The sequence below is a fragment of the Lynx rufus genome, unplaced genomic scaffold (genome assembly GCF_022079265.1).
Source record: "Lynx rufus isolate CCGP_SWC_20201006 ecotype Redwood Valley unplaced genomic scaffold, mLynRuf1.p SCAF_6, whole genome shotgun sequence".
NCBI classification, from domain to species: Eukaryota; Metazoa; Chordata; class Mammalia; order Carnivora; family Felidae; genus Lynx; species Lynx rufus.
In genome coordinates, this window is record NW_025814878.1 from 3,075,578 (window position 1) to 3,093,540 (window position 17,963).

At 43.7% G+C, this 17,963-nt stretch overlaps 1 protein-coding gene across 4 annotated transcripts in view; it reads right to left on the bottom strand.

Moving 5' to 3' along the window:
• Nucleotides 1-17,963, bottom strand: part of SYTL3 (synaptotagmin like 3) — an 83,268-nt gene that overhangs the window by 52,814 nt on the left and 12,491 nt on the right. For all 4 annotated transcript variants that reach the window (XM_047103287.1, XM_047103285.1, XM_047103286.1 and 1 more), the window contains exon 3: nucleotides 8,326-8,390. In XM_047103287.1, coding sequence (XP_046959243.1) covers nucleotides 8,326-8,390 — 65 coding nt within the window. The remainder of the gene's footprint in view (nucleotides 1-8,325; nucleotides 8,391-17,963) is intronic.

The window sequence follows — 17,963 nt, forward strand, 5'->3', positions numbered from 1 at the left end:
AACAGATGGTGGGCTACATTTGGTCTACGTGCTATAGTTTGCTGACCCCCAGTGGAGCGGGGAGTATTGAGCAAAATAAAATACTGCTAGCCTAATAACTAGCCCATTTAATCATGGTTTCCCCTTCATGTTAAAAGCAATGGATCAAAACCCAAAAGGAGATAGGGAGGTAGTCATGACAATTCGGGACCAGTTTACATAAACTGCCTAGGGTGGCCTCATCATCAAGGGGCAGGAGAGAGGGCACAAAGGACAGTGGCAGAGGCAGAGACACAAAAATAATCCTGGTAGGAAATCTGGCACCCAGAAACCAGCAGGAATACTCTAGTGGCCTGGGGAGATATCTGAGATATAATACAGTAAAAAAAAATCTGGGTTGACTTGATGTATTCAAAGCACCTTGGACAATGTAAGCACTTCCATTTTTGAATTGCTCCTCTGAACAAAGCCAAAGGCGTCATGAAATCAAAGATGACTAAACTCAAGAACCTGTCTCCGGAAGACTATTACCTAGAAACACTGGGTCAGAACAAAAGGTTTGAAGGTCAAGGCGTTACTTCATACGGTAATCATCCAATCTGACTTGACAGTCTCTGTTCTAACTAATTTAGAAGCACTGGTCTGAAAATCTGTCAGGGACGTGACAAGCAATCCGATCAGCTGGGAAAATCACTTCTAGGACACCCACTGCCCATTGTGGGCTTGTGTTCGTTTCGTCTTTCCTCTTAAGGACAGCAGTGAGAAAGAAATATTCGAGAGAGTAAGACACCACATCTTCTTTAAAAGAAGACAAAAGCATATACAAAATTATGTATCTGGTAAATCTGATTTCATAAAGACACCCTCTTGTGAACGTAAGCATATGAACTAGGCACTTGGTCTGCAACCTCTAGGAAGCTTTACTGAATCATCCTTGCAGACCCCACCTGCTGAATTGCACGGGTCAAAGGTCTTTCCTGAGCCAAATAACAAAGAGGCCATAAAGGCAGAGTTTTGCAATAGAGTCACCCCTAGTTATTCATACCTACTTCTTTTAATCCACGGGCCCAAGTTTTCCAACCGCACACAGCCAGTCCTGACAGCTGTTCTCATAGCCCTGCAATCAGATGGGCCATATCTGAGCTGCCCGTGTAGAAGAATAAAACTCTAAAAAGTCACATGAAGAATTAAATCACAGTTACTACTAGGAGGGGGTGATAAAAATTCTTTTCCTTCATGATAGTGAAACATAATATGGTCCTGGTTAGTTATATAAGTGAGACCATCATCAGAGGCTATATTAAGGTACAGCCTTCCTAAATTATTTTATTTTTGCATTACTAACAACAAAATGAAAGTCACAACAGATTGTTTATAGATAACATTTAACTATTCTTAAACTTTGAAATATATTAGTATTAAGAGTATTAGTATTGTCATCTTTCCCCTCTTAAACTGAAACATCAAGCAAGAAAATGTCATACTTATAAAAAAAAATTTTTTTAATTAAAAAAAAACAAAAACACGCATTCACAGCGAGGAGCCAGAAGAGGGCGCTATCTCTATAAGCTTAGCAGATGCCAAAAAAAAAAAAAAATAATAAGATCGGGTTTTCAGTTCATTTTCTAAGTTATTAGTGATCTAGAAAAGGTCCATCATAATTGTTTATTATATTTTCTACTTTGCCAGGGGCTTTCAAACTTAAAATGCATAAAAGATTATTTGGGGACTTGTTAAATACACACTGTTGAGTCTCCCCTGGTCCCATAGCATCAGGAGATTTGAATTTGAAACAGATCAGAGCTGATCCTGGAGCAGAGTTCCCAGAAGCCACAGTAAAAACCTTCAATGCAGAGACTGTCAAATGCCCCACGGTGAGGGGCAGGAGGTGACAATACCCAAAAGGTTGGGTAGCTGCCTACAGAAACACTGGAGACCCCATGAAGGTCTGTATGTTTTCAACATTCTGAGGCACCCCAGATGGACCGCAACTATGGCATACAAGGAACTATTTTCAGACAGTAAAGCTAAATATCAAACTATGAAATCTTGGACAGGGAAAAAAAGCCAGTTTATAATCAGAAAAAAATTTAAGTAAAGCAAAGTATTTAAAATATTTTTTGTACCATCTACCCGCAAAATAAAAAAAAATGGAGTTCATCTTTTCTTGCTTTTAAATCTTTACAAGGGTTGGGAAAGTAGCACAAGAAACTGCTACAATATCTATTATTCTTCATTGGATTACTACTTATACCTTATCTACTTTCGAGGAAAGTTGGGGAGAATTTACCATAAACGACACATATCTAATAGAACCATTAAAAGAGACACATAAAAAAGAAATTGGGTGACAATGGGCATAATTATTGCTGGAATTACTTCCATTGGACATTAAATTTGGCTCACGGTTTCTGGATGCTAAAAAGGAAACGGACGCCTAACTTTTCATCTGTAGGTACCTTCTTGGTATCTGACTGTATACCCACAAGAAAAGACTTCTGTATGTCAAAAAACATAACACTGTGGGCGTAGCTGACAGAAAAGAGCTAAGAGCCTGAACGTATACAGAAAGGACAGCTGCAGAAGTTCACACAGGTGGAAAATACTCAACTTTGCGAGTAATTAGACGAATTTGATGAAAACCACAGGAAACCACTTGAGACTACCAATGTGGTTTTGCCAAACTGACAAAGTTGTGTTTGCTTTTCAGGATAATTCCTACTGGTGAGGAGGGCACACGCTTCCCGGAGGCGATGTTCCCCACCTTTCACCTTACCCTTTTCTTTCTAGAAATATTCAGAGATGTGCTAAAGATTTATCTACAAAGAAGTCCGCTGCACTTTATTATTTTAGTAATATTATAAACTTCCAAAAATGTAACAGCAAAACTGGAAATTCCCTCACTGTGCAATAGCGATTTGGTTCAATAAATCAAGTCACATTCCAATGATGGAATGAGATGCAGTTATCAGAAATTATATAGCTGATGACAGTTAAGGATATGGAAGAATGTTCTTTGTGAATTATTATGTAAAGAAACAGTATAAAACTATATATATGATTTGATCCCAATTATGTAAATCTATTAGCTTGGCTCATACAAAATTGCCTTTATTTAATCATTTTTACCTAAAAACATCAATTTCTTATGGTTTAATCTCAATACTCTTAAAAATGTATGTGTGTAGTTATGTGCGTATATGTGTATATTTATATACACACACAGGGGCACCTGGGTGGTTCAGTCGCTTAAGTGTCCAACTTCGGCTCAGGTCATGATCTCACAGTTTGTGGGTTCGAGCCCCGCATCGGGCTCTGTGCTGATAGCTCAGAGCCTGGAGCCTGCTTCGGATTTTGTCTCCCTCTCTCTCTCTGCTCCTCCCCCACTAGTGCTCTGTCTCTCTGTCTCTCAAAAATAAACATTAAAAAAAAAGAACTATATACACACATATTTGTGTGTATACACTCACAAACATACATACATTTCCTCACCAAATAATAGAAATAATGTATATCAAAATGTTAACAAAACATTTCAGGGTGAAGTCATTGTATTTTTAACATTATTTGGTATGCTTTTCTTCACTTCTTTTTTTTTTAATGAAAATATATTACTTTTACACTCAGAACAAATGTAATTTGAAGTCACGTTTCAAGAGATAGGAGGTAACGGGGCCAGAGTGTGGTAGGACAGCTCATGTACCCTGCCAAAGTCGTGTAAATGAGCACACACTTCCCAGGGGGCAATTGGGCAAAACATATCAAAGCCTTTTAAGTGTTCACACATTTGATTACTCATTCTTCTTCTAAGAATCTATCTAGAGGAAATAAAGAGATGCCAAGATAGTACAGGATGTTCACCACAGAGTTATCTGTAATATGAAATTTTGAATACCTTGATACACTCACTGACAAGAAGGAACAGGTTGCATAAAAGATAATTCATCCATCTGATATATTTTATGCAGTCGTCAGGAAGTGTCTTAATAGCATAAGAAAATGTGCTAAATTGAATTTTAAAAGCGACATTTTAGTCTATGTGCTGCTGAAGCAAGCACTAAAAGCCAGAGTAAAACCTACATATAGTCTGATCATATATTCGTTTAAAAAATTATCAAGTCTGTACATGCACACACATACGCACAACATCACACAGAAAGAAGACTGGAAGAGTATGTGTGTGCATGTGTGTGTGTGTGGAATTAACAGTGGCTTGTTGAGCGGGGGGATTTTTATTGCCTTCTGTGCACCCTTCTGTATTTCCCAAATATTCTGCAATAAGTATGCATCCCTTCTATGATCGGGAGATGAACAATTCATTTTTAAAGAGAAAAGAAAACTCTCTTTACCAAATGGGAGGAGGGAATGTGGGGGAAGCAGGTGGAGTCATGGGGACCAGCTAGGAGCTACTACACTGTAAGTGGGAATGAGGAGCAGGGAAGATTCTAGGACTGGGGAGGCAGAAATGTCAGGATTTGCTGACTGACCGGATGCGGGGAGGGAGTCAGGTATGATTCTCAGGTGCGTGGATTAAGATTAGGATAAGGACGAGGATAAGGAATACGGGCTATGGTAGCCTGCTTCCTGATGGGCTCCAGGGCCCCTTGCCTCCTGACACCCCCTGTGCCGTCCCCTTCCACCCTGAATCGAGCAGACCCGTGTCACCACAGGACAGAGCAGCAATGACAGGGAGAGCTTTCTGAAGCTAGGCCATAAAAGAGATGGAAAGAGACAGAAAGTAGTTAGCAGAATAGAAGTTCCCAGGGGTTCTGTGGAGGTGAGGGAAGGGGAGAGCGTGGGAAGATGACAAATTTCTGAGTATGGATGGTAGTGACGGCTAGACAGCAGGGCGAACGCACTCAATGCCACTGAACTGTGTGGTTAAAAACGGTTAAAATGGTAAATTTTATGCCGTGGGTATTTTACCATAATAATTTTTTTTTTTTTTAATATAAAAGGGTAGGATTCTGCCTTTGTCTCTCTTGGCCCACGAGGCTGGGGGAGGTCAGCCACCACGTTGTTGTGAACACACTCGAGCAGCCCCGTGGGGAGGCCCAGGTGTGGAGGGACCCAGGGTTCCCGCGACAGCGGCACGAGCTCGCCAGGTACGTGCGTGAGCCCCGGAGAAAGCAGATCCTCCAGCCCCGGGCAAGCCCCCAGCTGGAGACAGAAACCATGTAAAATAATACTGACTGTTTAACCCAGTACACTTTGGAGGAATTTCCTACCCAGAAATAGAAAGAGGCACAGATCTGAGCTGTCTCATACTCTCTCGTGGTTTAAACCACCATCTCGTTTCTCTGGCTTCGGATTAGGATGTGGAAGGCTGGGAAGAGCCGTGTTCACACCATGACAGCAAACACTGGATAATACGCAGAATCTGAGTCTGGAACACATCACAGAGCAGGGATTGCCGCGGGCTCCCCATCAGGGCCCACAAGGGGGTGCCAGAGAGACTGGAAAGCAGAGGGCTCCCCATCAGGGCCCACAAGGGGGTGCCAGAGAGACCGGAAGGTGGGAGGTTCCTGGGAGCGTCTGCTGAGAAGAGGCCCACCTGGTACTCACTTCCTGCAGTTACCATCGCTGTGTTCCCACAGGGCTCCCTTTTTGCCTTTCTCCCTCCAATAATACCTGTCTAACCAATTCCCTAAATTAAATTCTCTTTGCTCAAAGCCCCACGTGGTTTCCATTTTCCTAACTGGTCCTCAGAGCATACCGCGCGTGGGTTCAAGTCAACTCCTCAACTACCGTGCCAGCTTCTCTCCCAGGGGGCACAGATGTAAGTGAGGTAGAGTTCCCACCTGTCCAGACAAGCCTTCATCACCTCACCCCCACTGCCCTTCCCGACGCCCGCCTGCCAACCCCCACCTACCCCTGGTTTAGCTCACAGAACTATGTGTGCTCCCCCAGCATGGCACTTTTCTGGGTCTTTCCACGCATTTTGAGCGCATCTCGCCCCAAATTGGACAATAAGAAATGAGACACCTCAGCACTGGACGAAGCAAGAGTAGAGGAGGAAGGAATTGGGGTTTTTTATTTTTTTGTTGTTTGTTACTTTCACACCTTGGGAGAAACAATAAAAGGATGATTTTGTCTCAGGCTGCCTTTCACTGTCTGATTTTTCTTATCTTACTGATATTTTCATGCTGGTGGAAAGTCAGTGGACAAAAAAGAGAGACCCAGGAGTTCAGTTTCAGTCCTTAGCTCAGGTGGCCGCCATGCTGGTTGCTTCTATTCACTTCTACTCACTGGGAGAGTGCCAGAAAGACGATGAGAAGATAATGAGCATGCATGCGCACACACGCACGTGCACACGCATGCACGCATGCACACACCTGTGTTCCGGCCTGCAAATCAATTTCCCTGATTCAAATAATGATACTAACACTTTCAACAGTGCATAAAATAGTTGCCAGGAGAGGTCTTCCCAGACTTGTTATTGAGAAATTACAGGAATTTCACTCCCTACAGTCTTACCGTTTGTGAAGTAGAAACAGAGTGAAAAAAAAAATGAGAATCTACCACCTGAAGAAGACCCCAGCCCCCCAACAAGAAAATTATTTTTTTTTTAATTTTTTTTCAACGTTTTTTATTTATTTTTGGGACAGAGAGAGACAGAGCATGAACGGGCGAGGGGCAGAGAGAGAGGGAGACACAGAATCGGAAACAGGCTCCAGGCTCCGAGCCATCAGCCCAGAGCCTGACGCGGGGCTCGAACTCGCGGACCGCGAGATCGTGACCTGGCTGAAGTCGGACGCTTAACCGACTGCGCCACCCAGGCGCCCCGAAAATTATTTTTTTAAGTACAGTCTACTCCCCAACATGGGGCTTGAGCTCACGACCCCAAGATCAAGAGCCACAGGTTTACCGACTGAGCCAGCCAGGTGCCCCCCCCCCAAAAAGTATTTTAAAGTCACAAAACAAAGCCTAAAACTTAGACCTCACGCTGCCAAGCCTGCCTAGATTATGCCCTAAATGGGGACGGTGGCCCCAAGGGGCCAGAGAAAGGAGTTAGTGGAGGAAGCAAATGTTAGTGTGCTCCAGAAGGCCTCGGTCCACAAACAGATATGTACCTGAGATATGAAACTTTCACGGACGGGTAGTATTTAGGAAACAGTGTTAACAAGGCTGCTTGGGAGAGAAGGGGGGGGCGATGAGAAAAAGGGTTGAGAAGCGGTGTCCCAGGTGAGGTCACACGCACTTGCTCACCCTTTTGCTTCAGCCTGCCCGTTAGCACTGTGCTTCCTCCCAGACTTCTGATCAACTTGGCAGAAACATCGTTTTTTCTCGAGTAGGGAAGTCAGGAATATGATCCAACAGAGAATTTAATGCCGACTGAATGTCAACTTCAGCCGACCGTGCCTTTTACAAAAGCTGAGTGTCAACACTCAAACAAATGGCTTCCTTTCCTCACAACGCATCTGGGGCTGTGGCTACATAGCTTCTTTCCGGCAGAAAAAAGGTTTCAAGCCGCCCCATTCCCTCTAGGTCAGCCTGGGCTCCTTGTGTGCAGCCCCCGCTGTCACACACGTCAGAGGATGTGTGTTACCACCGTGGACGAATGTGATTCACGGAGCACGTGAGCTCTGCTTTATTTTGATGACGCATGCGTGCGCCTTTGTCTGAAAAGTTGTTTTCCTGTCCATGCGGCTCGCATCCTCTGATGTGGGCGCCTCTGTTACCGAGGCAGAATTAGTTCTCCCCCTGGTTTCCAGCCCCAGCTACCAATTACACCGCTACATCAGCTTTGCAAAGACTCTGTAAGATATTCTCGTGGTACCCAGACCATATGCGCATTCACGCTCCTACAGTCACGACATGTGCTCGCTTCCTAATCATCAACATCTGCTAAATTCTAATCCTGTTCACTCTCCGTGGCCTTCAGTTATTCAGTCATTTTGACCAAGTCTCAGGAACAAGGTATTGTGCTTAGTGCTGTCAGGGACTAGATTTTCAAAGCATAGTTTCTGCTTATGGAGAGAAAGGGAAGTATGCAAATGGTAATACCACATAAGGCACTTGCCACAAATTTTGGAAAAGATGGACAACCCAGAGCTGCCCGTGTTTCGGAGGAGGGAGACCTCACTCCCACACGCAGGGAAAAGCAGGAGGATTTCAGCAGTTAGAACTGAGCTAGAGAGGGGTGGTCTGCGGTCAAAGGCGCTGAGCAGGGTGGGCCAGGGGGCAGGTGGGGGAAAGCATAACCGAACAGAACCAGAGGTCAGAAATAAAGGCCTGTCTACCAGGACCTGTAAAGTTTTGTGTATTCAAATCTTAACACCAAATATTTTAAAACTGGGAATGACAGTATCATTTTACTTTAGTAAAAAACTTAAGGGCATTTACCTTCAGTTGGAAATTTCTTGGCTCGTTCCTCAAAGAACCATTCTCCAGTTTTTATTTTCACATTTCTGAAAAACAAGCAGACAGGAAGCCTCAGATAGCGATGCGGTCGGTGCTGTATTTGGCTCATAAGGGGGAGGTAGATAGTATCACAAAAGATTAGTCTCGCAAGGTTCCTCAGAGTTCATGTTTCTGATCTCCCCCCCCCCCCCCCCCCGCTAACTTTACAGATCCCCTAGAGAGGTTAAGCAACCTGACTAGTTAAGTGATCTGACTAGTTAAGCAATCTGACTGGTTAAGCAACCTGACTAGTTAAGTGATCTGACTAGTTAAGCAATCTGACTAGTTAAGCAACCTGACTAGTTAAGTGATCTGACTAGTTAGCAGCAAGGCTGGAAGACTGTGCTTGGGTATATTTTACCCTACACGTAATACGTACTTGTAATGTTTGCATACTAACATATGTGTATGACCAACACATATTAAGTTCTTAATGTTTTCTGAAGAAACATACAATGAGAAACAAAATTGCCATCAAAATGGTCAATTTATGGGGTGCCTGGGTGGCTCAGTCAGCCGAGTATCTGACTCTTGATTTTGGCTCAGGTCATAATCTCACGGTTCATGGATTCAAGCCCTGTGTTTGTGGAGCCTGCTTGGGATTCTCTCTCATTCCCTATCTCTCTGCTCTTCCTCCGCTTTCTCTCTCATGCATATGCACACGCTCTCTCAAAAGTAAATAAATAAACTTTAAAAAATGATCAATTTATTATGTTTACAGCAGCAAACAGTGGCGTGAAGGATAGTCAACACAAAACCCAACGCTGCCTATTTGGCTAAGAGGGAACTCATCCCTAGGTTAGGTTAAGGTTAGTTTGTGTTAACCACGATGTTTACTAAGAGCTAACAGAGTAGCTGAGAAGTTTCCTGGAAGGCCCTGAAGTCTGGAATATGGGATCAGTGCACTTCATGGAGATCCGGGACCTGGGTCCGAGTGGACCACCTGAGAAACAGGGGAAATGACCTGTTCTTGCCCAGCTGCTTGGCCAACACCCGCTAGGGTACGTCTACACCCCTACACCTCCAGTCTCGGTCACATGTGGAACAGGATGCAGGGCCCTTTATATGCTCACTGACTGAAACCAAAGTCCCCAAATGCACTGTGCTCTTCAACAGTTCCCAAATTTCTGGAGAAGCCACTGTCAACCTCAAAAAACCTTGGAAATGTAGAATTGTTAACACCCTTTTAGGATACAAAGAAGTAAACACACAGATATTACAAGTTATCCACACCCTTAAAATGATGTGCCACAAAACTTGCCAATTCCTGGGTTATGAAAGTTTAAGAAAAATTAACACTGTAGCCTTACAAATTCTCGTCTATGTTTACCGAAATAAGTGTTCTCCACTGGGTTCTTTTAGGCTATATATGAACTCAAATGCGTTTTTCTGAATGAATGCTTACAATTGCTGTAAATGTAAGCAAATTCACAAATATATGTCCATCTACATGTTTTTAAAAGAAATACCCTCTTTCTCTACGGAGTTCTAGTAATTGTTAGAAGATACTAACCATCTTTCCCCCTTCATCTAGTTAGAAACTATTATGTTCTCTGATTAGTAAGTAAACCACGATTCCCAATGCTTAGCGACTAGAACAAGAGAAAAATACACGGGGCATTTATAAATTGTGATAGAAGAATTTTGATAATCAGTCACTACCGTTCAGAGCCAAAATATATAAAATGTTCAACTGTGATATGTGTCTAGAGAGACAGAGAAAAGTTTGCACCATAAAATTGAATATCTAGTCTTTGAGAACTCAGCACCTCGAAAGGGCCCCCTCTGGAGCAAGAAAGCAAGCAAGGGATCAACCACCAGGGGAAGTTTGGAGAGATAAACGGGCCAGTGGTGAATTCACGCCCCTCGAAGGGCCACACCCACCAATTTCTCCATGCCTGTGGGGGCCTCCTCCGTCTTTGTCAGCAGGGCAAGGTCTAAGTATCAGATGAGGAGAGTCAAAGAGCAAAATCAAATGTGGAACCAGGAGGCTTCCATCGAATGGATGAACTCCACTTCCTGGATTTCTTTTCCTGGTGGTGGTGACCCTTTCAGCTAATCAGCGCTGTCGCGCTTTGCAGCCATTATCCTTGTGTCCAAAAGCATCCGTATACAAGCCGGGGCCGGGAATGGGGCAAGGGCTCAGACTGGAAGGAGGTCGGAGCTGAGAATTCATCAGGGAGTCAAACCACCACCCCCTACAGCCAGCAGAGGCTAGGCAGACACAGGTGCCTGGCTGAGAAGTAAGCGCCCAGGTGCAGGGCCAGGAAAGGAGAGCTCAGCGGAGGGAGGGGGGAAGCTGAAGGCACCCGAGTAAGTCAGTGTTTTATTTTTTTTTTTAATTTTTTTTTTTGTTTTCAACGTTTATTTATTTTTGGGACAGAGAGTGACAGAGCATGAACGGGGGAGGGGCAGAGAGAGAGGGAGACACAGAATCGGAAACAGGCTCCAGGCTCTGAGCCATCAGCCCAGAGCCTGATGCGGGGCTCGAACTCCCGGACCGCGAGATCGTGACCTGGCTGAAGTCGGACGCTTAACCGATCCTCCTCTAGCCTAGTGCTCTAGGTTTCAGACAATTAAAATATACGTCGCCTGGTGCCAGTCATCTAATTGAACATCCCAACTGAGCACTTGCGAAGTTCAACAGGAGCTTATTTGGCAGGACAGATTTGGACACAAACTTGCACAAATTTGGTCTCTCGGGCTTGTCTGTGTTTAAAGAATAGAAGGAGAAAAATGCCACAGTCCTAAACCACATGCCAAACAGCACTTTTTTTACTTCTGAGGCTGTTTGCTTCGAGAACAGATTTGAGCGGGATCTCCCTAAACACTTCTTGCAGAACCAGCCGTTCCTAAGCAATGATTCCCTAAGACCCTTAATAAAGGCTCCCTGTGCACACCAATCCCAGCTGCAAAGGGGGGACCATTTGTTGCTCTTATCGTCTCAGACAGAGGTGAGCAGATCTTGCAGTGGTGACACCATCACATCTGTCCTCAGTAGGGCCAGCGCAGGGTAGACGGACTCACAGTAACCAGAAGAAGCGTTTATTATTTCTTCCCAGGTGATTGATCAGAATCTGCCTATGAAAGCTTCTTGGAATGAAATATGGCCCTTTGTAGCAACGTGGATGGAACTGGAGAGTGTGATGCTAAGTGAAATAAGCCATACAGAGAAAGACAGACACCATATGGTTTCACTCTTATGTGGATCCTGAGAAACTTAACAGAAACCCATGGGGGAGGGGAAGGAAAAAAAAAAAAAAGAGGCTAGAGTGGGAGAGAGCCAAAGCATAAGAGACTCTTAAAAACTGAGAATAAACAGGGTTGATGAGGGGTGGGAGGGCGGGGACGGTGGGTGATGGGTATTGAGGAGGGCACCTTTTGGGATGAGCACTGGGTGTTGTATGGAAACCAGTTTGACAATAAATTTCATATGTTGAAAAAGATAAAAAAATTTAAAAAATTTTTTTAAAAAAAGCTTCTTGGAACATTTTCTGAGCTCAGCAATGGGGCTAATGCTTTTACATTCCTCAGAATGGAGACTTGCGTCTTTCAAACTTCTTCAATCAATTGCCAAATACATCTCAAAAAGCAGAAGCCGAGGGTTGTGGGGACAGCAGAAGATGCAGAACTGGGAGACCTGAATTCCGTGCCTGACCTTGTCAGTAACACTGCATGAGGATCACTATCATTATAAATGCCAAGCTCGTGGTGCATAGCCAGCTCTCTCTACACTTCTGGAGGTTCCAGCGTCCGTTTTCATAGCCTCGACCTCTGCTAATGCTGTCATTTCATCAGTAAACAGGAAATAACAGTTGGAAAGCCCTTTGCAAATTCCAGCATACACACTTGCTCAATGATACAATGAACGGATGGCCCTAACAGAAAGACAGTCTGACCTGTTACTCTCAGCGAGCAGTGAGCCCAACAGGCCTGTTGGAAGGCAGTGTTATTTTGCATTTAATTACTTGCATCTGCAGATGGAGCTGTCCCATCCACGCTGGGTGCTCTTCAGAAAGCCAGCATGATGTCCCCGGAGTTGCTTAATGGATCTTCCACCATGCAAAGGACAAGAAGTGGAAAGTCGATCTGCAGAGTCAGGATTCCTAGAAGGCCTAGAGCAGCACGTTTCTCTGGGCAGATCTGTTCTCCACCCAATGTCCTGATGGCCAGGGTGCCTCAAGAGTGCCCTGGTGGCTCATCAGACAAACAGGCTGCAAAAAGCCCAAGTGGAGAAGCCTAATAGTGTAAAACTGAGATCAACCTAACCGCTTTGCATGAGCTTGTCCACCTGCGTGGTCATTCCCAGCCAGAGCAACCTTGTGCATGCAGACAGCTGATTTTTTTTTTTTTTACTTCAAATAATCTTGCATCTAAGATGGTTTTTAGTTACAAAGCAAAACAGGTTTTTTTTTTTTTTTTCCTGCCAGCTCAGTAGATCGGCTTTCAACATTTTTACAGGAAAAAAAAGACTGATCATTGTGATTAAATCCTCGGTAACTAGGGGAGGGCTCGGGGAATCGAGATGAAGATACAGAAATGACTGTATCGAGCTGTCACCACCACTTCTTTCGAAACATTAATAACTCTGCCTCACTGGACCGCAGAGAGAAGGCAGGTCCCCTCTGTGTCACTCTCAGGGCTGTATCCACAGCCCCAAGCGTGACTGAGGAGCAGGGCAGGGGCCAGTGAATGAAAGCAGCTTGGTGAATGAGTAAAAATGCCCAGCTCTGTGGGGAGCACCCTGGGGACTGAAGAGACAGGCTGGGACCCTGCTGGCGGTAAGCACTGAGGTCTAATGTGTGTCAGACTCAGGCACCGGGCAGAAACCGTAAATGAGGAAAGCGGGCCATTGTGAGACAGTAAGGAGGAGTGGGCGCCGTGGTGAGCGGGAGAACCCACGGCCCATTTTAAGACATTAAAACGATAAGTATTAGACTTCACGCAGGCCCCAAAATAAACAAGGCCTGTGGGCTTATGCAGCCTGTTGGCCACAAGTTTGTGACTCTTGGTTTGTTACATCGGATAACTAATTGACAAAAGTGAGAAAAATTCCACTGTGGCCGCACAGAGCTGCGCTTAAGACCTCAACAATAAAAATCAGATTAGAGGGACGCCTGGGTGGCTCAGTCGGTTAAGCATCTGACTTTGGCTCAGGTCATGATCTCACAGTTTGTGAGTTTGCGCCCCGCATTGGGCTCTCTGCTGTCACCGCAGAGCCCACTTTGGATTCTCTGTCTCCTATCTCTGCTCCTCCCCTGCTTGCATGCTTTCTCTCAAAATAAATAAGTAAACTTCAAAACAAATCGGGTTAGATGCTGCACATCACCCTGTCTTCCCCAGAGATTGAAGGGGGGCTTCCCCATCACTCCCCTGCACCACCACATGAATGGCGAGAGATACGGAGCACGTAATAACTGAAGAGACAATGGAGAGCCTCTGACAAAATGCCAGCCGGCAGGAGAAACGGAGTCCCGAAGACCAGAGAAGTGGCCTTCTCAGAAGGTGCACCACAGGGGAATCCAGGGCACATTCCAGAAAGCACTTCGTTTTCAAAAGCACCTAAGCCCAGCCTCCAGGAGAAGAAAACAGAAAGACATAAGGACAAGCCAGGCTGACATGAAGAGACATCAGACTCTTTTCAGAAAGAAAAATCTAGGAAACTAACAACACAAAAGCAGAGTGGCTCCTGACCAACCAGAAGGAACAGAACTAAGGGCCTAGGAAATGGAATCAGTGACACAGACTCAGTAGAGGCGCTGTTCTAGAACATGAACAGAAAAGAAAAGACATTAAATGTTGCAGGAGAAGATAACACAAATGGGGGATACAGAACAAAGCCAAACTACATATTAAAAGGTATTTTTTAAGAAGCAAGGGCAAGGGGCATAAAAGATCATCAGAATAGTCACATCCAACTGAAGAAAATATTACTGAGTCAAAAAACAAACTGACCTTCACCCCCCCCCCCCCCAATTAGGATGACTATTATCAAAAACAGGGGCGCCTGGGTGGTGCAGCTGGTTAAGCGTCCAACTCTTGATCTAGGCTCAGGTCATGATCTCACGGTTTGTGGGTTTGAGCCCCACGTTGGGCTCTGCACTGATGGTGCAGAGCCTGCTTGAGATTCTCTTTTTCTCTCTGACCCTCTCCTGCTGGTTCTCTCTCTCTCTCTCTCTCTCTCTCTCAACATAAATAAATAAACATCAAAAAATAAAAACAAACCAACCAACCCCTGAAAATAACAAGTGTTAACGAAGACATGGAGAAGCGGGAGTCCTTGTACACTCTTGGTGGGATTATAAAATGGTGCAGCTACTACGGGAAAGAGTATGAAAAAATTAAACATGTGAGGACCATATGAGCCTGCAATATGTCCCAAAGAACTGAAAGTAGGGTCTCAGAGATATTTGCACACCCATGTTCACAGCAGCATTTTTTACAACAGCCAAAATGTAGAAGCGACTCAAGTGTCCATCAACAAACTAATGGCCAAACAAAATGTGACATACTCGCCCTATGGAATGTACAGCCTTAGAAAGGAAGGAAACCTGCAATATCACTGCAACACGGAGGAGGCTTGAGGACATCATGCTCAGTAAAATGAACCGGTCATAAAAAGACAAGTACGGTACGATTCTACGTCTAGGAGTACCTAGAATATGCAAATTTACAGAGACAGAAAATAGAATGCTGGTTTTCAGCGGGAGGAAGAAATAGGGTGTTGTTGTTTAACGGGTACGAAGTTTCAGTTTTGCGAGATGAAGAAGTTCTGGAAACAGATGGTGGTGATGGTCATACAACATGAACAGACTTAATGCCACTGAACTGTAGACTTAAAAATCGCTAAGTAGTAAATTTTATGTTGTATATATTTTACCATGATTTAAAAATATATATATTTTTTAAATCATGGTAAAATTATATATATATATATATATATATATATATATATATAAACAAGCGGGGCACATGGGTGACTCAGTCAGCTGAGCGTCCAACTCTTGATCTCAGGTCAGGTCCTGATGCTGGGATTGTGGGATGGCTCCATGCTGAGCGTGGAACCTGCTTCAGATTCTCTCTCTCTCTCTCTCTCTCTCTCTCTCTCCCTCTGCCCCTGCCCACTCCCACTTGCACAACACTCTCTCTCTCTCAAAACAAAACAAAACAAACAAAACAAAACAAAAAACAAAAGCAAGAAATCCAAGGGATAGCTCAAAGGAGCTTGAGGGAAGGCTACTGATGTCATCCTCAAATATGCCATGACTCAGACAATATGCCACCCACTTGGTCTTCTGGGGCAAAAAATCCTTCAAGAGGCACTTTAGTTTATTGAAAAATGAATCAAAGTGAAGAACTTGCACACTGGGAAATCATGGTCTCAAAAGATTGGCAACCAGTGCCTGAATCTATTAAAATTTAGACTTAGTTTACTAATTGTAAATATAATCCTAAAACCATGCAGGTGACAAACATAATTACTGAGGGAGATATTATAAAACATAAAAGTAATAATTTATAACAATATAGATACTTCAAAATATTTGACAAAATGAATAAAATTTATAAAACGTTTCTGTCTCTGTGGATTCCTGTCTCTACTCTGGATACCGCATGTGAGTAGAATCATACATTTTTCCTTCTAGCTTATTTCACTTAGCATAATATTTGCAAGGTTCATTCACATTTTAGCATGTGTTAAATTTTCATTCTTTTTTATAGCTGAATGATATTCCATAGCATGTTTATGCCACTTTATCCCTTCATCTGTGGATGGACACTGGGTTGTTTCCCCCTTGTGACTATTCTGAATAATGCTGCCATGAACACCAACTTATTATCTGAATATGTGAAAGCTACATATTGTTGTCAAAACCAACATTAATATTTTCATTTTGTTATTTCAGGTGGCAGAAGGCTTTACAATACACTAGCTCTTAGGATCTGTCAGCATTCATTCATTCATTCATCCATTTATTTTAAGTAGGCTTTATGCCCAACATGGGCTTGAACTCACGAGCCTGAGATCAAGAGTCACATGCTCAGGGTGCCTGGGTGGCTCAGTTGGTTAAGCATCCACCTTCGGCTCAGGTCATGATCTCATGGTTTGTGGGTTCAAACCCCACGTTGGGGTCTGTGCTGACAGACAGCTCAGAGCCTGGAGCCTGCTTCAGATTCTGTGTCTCCCTCTCTCTCCGCCTCTCTCTCTCTCTCTCTCTCTCTGCTTCTCTCTCTCTCTCTCAAAAATAAATAAACATTAAAAAAAATTTTTTTAAGTCACATGCTCAACTGAGCCAACCAGACACCCCAGGATTTATCAGCATTTATAAGATTCAAATTTTAAATACTTGCAGTTCCTAAATCGAACTGAAAATGAACTCAGATACCTTTAACACATAAGATTATACATTATCTAGGATGTTATGTGCATCCTACCATCCTTTCCCAAGCATAAGGCAACATAAATTTACTGCCCCTAGATTATGGAGCCTTAAATACAAAGTAACCATTGAAAGAGGACTCTGTTCAAGTTAACAGTTTCACTGCCTTGTTAGCAAGTTTTTACAGTTTTCAAAGGGGAAGAAATAATTGATTTCTTATCTGATGACTTCATTTCTGTTGTTATAAAAGTATTATTCATATGGGTAGAAAAGTACATAGCAGAATTAGGCAGGCATATTTCTTTCCATTTGTTTATTTGTTGTTTATTAAATTTATTTTAGAGGGGGAGAGAGTACACAAGCGGGAGAGAAGGGCAAAGAGAGAGAGCATCCTAAGCAGGCTCTGTGCTCAGCACAGAACAGATGTGGGGCTTGATCCCAGGACCCTGGGATCATGACTTGAACCAAAATTAAGAGCCAATGCCCAACTAATTGGCTGAACCACCCAGGCACCCCTCTTCCCTTTTAAAGAAATAGTTTTATTAATTTCTTTAAAAAAAACATTAAGTGTAAGTTTGAATCTGACAAAGATATCACAAAAGTGAATCCCATCATTACCAAAGCATCCTAAAGATAGAAGGTGTTTCAGACCTCATACAGAGGTCAGCTTTAACATTAGCGAGAAATCCGTGGGCAACTTTCTTTCAACAAAAATACTGATTCTTAAATATCTGCATTAATGGAACGGTACAGGAGTTGAAACATCTAAAATCGCCAAATACACACATGACTTCTCTCTGGCGTTGGAATGTGCTTTGGTCTGACCTAAGGGCATGGGTAGGCTGTTGTGGAAATTCCCATGAAGACATGACTTCAAAGGACCCACCAGCCTGCCCAGCATCCCTACGCCTGCCAGTACCCTTAACTCTAGCTCAGAGTGTTAACTGAGGCAACACTTCCCTACCAGGCAAAGTGCCGGCTGGGACGGCAGCCTCCTCGCTCTGACCTTCCCTGTCGGGTGAAAAGTTTCAGCTCGGCTGAGTGAGGTGACAATGTCAAGTATGAGTAAGAGAATTAATGGTACGGAAAGCTTACTAATCTCAAAGAAAGGTTTTAAAAGCAAGAGCCTGCCATGACTAATCAAGCACTGATCGCAGAAGAAATTTCAGCCTCGACAAAAGGAATGATAGTCAAACTACT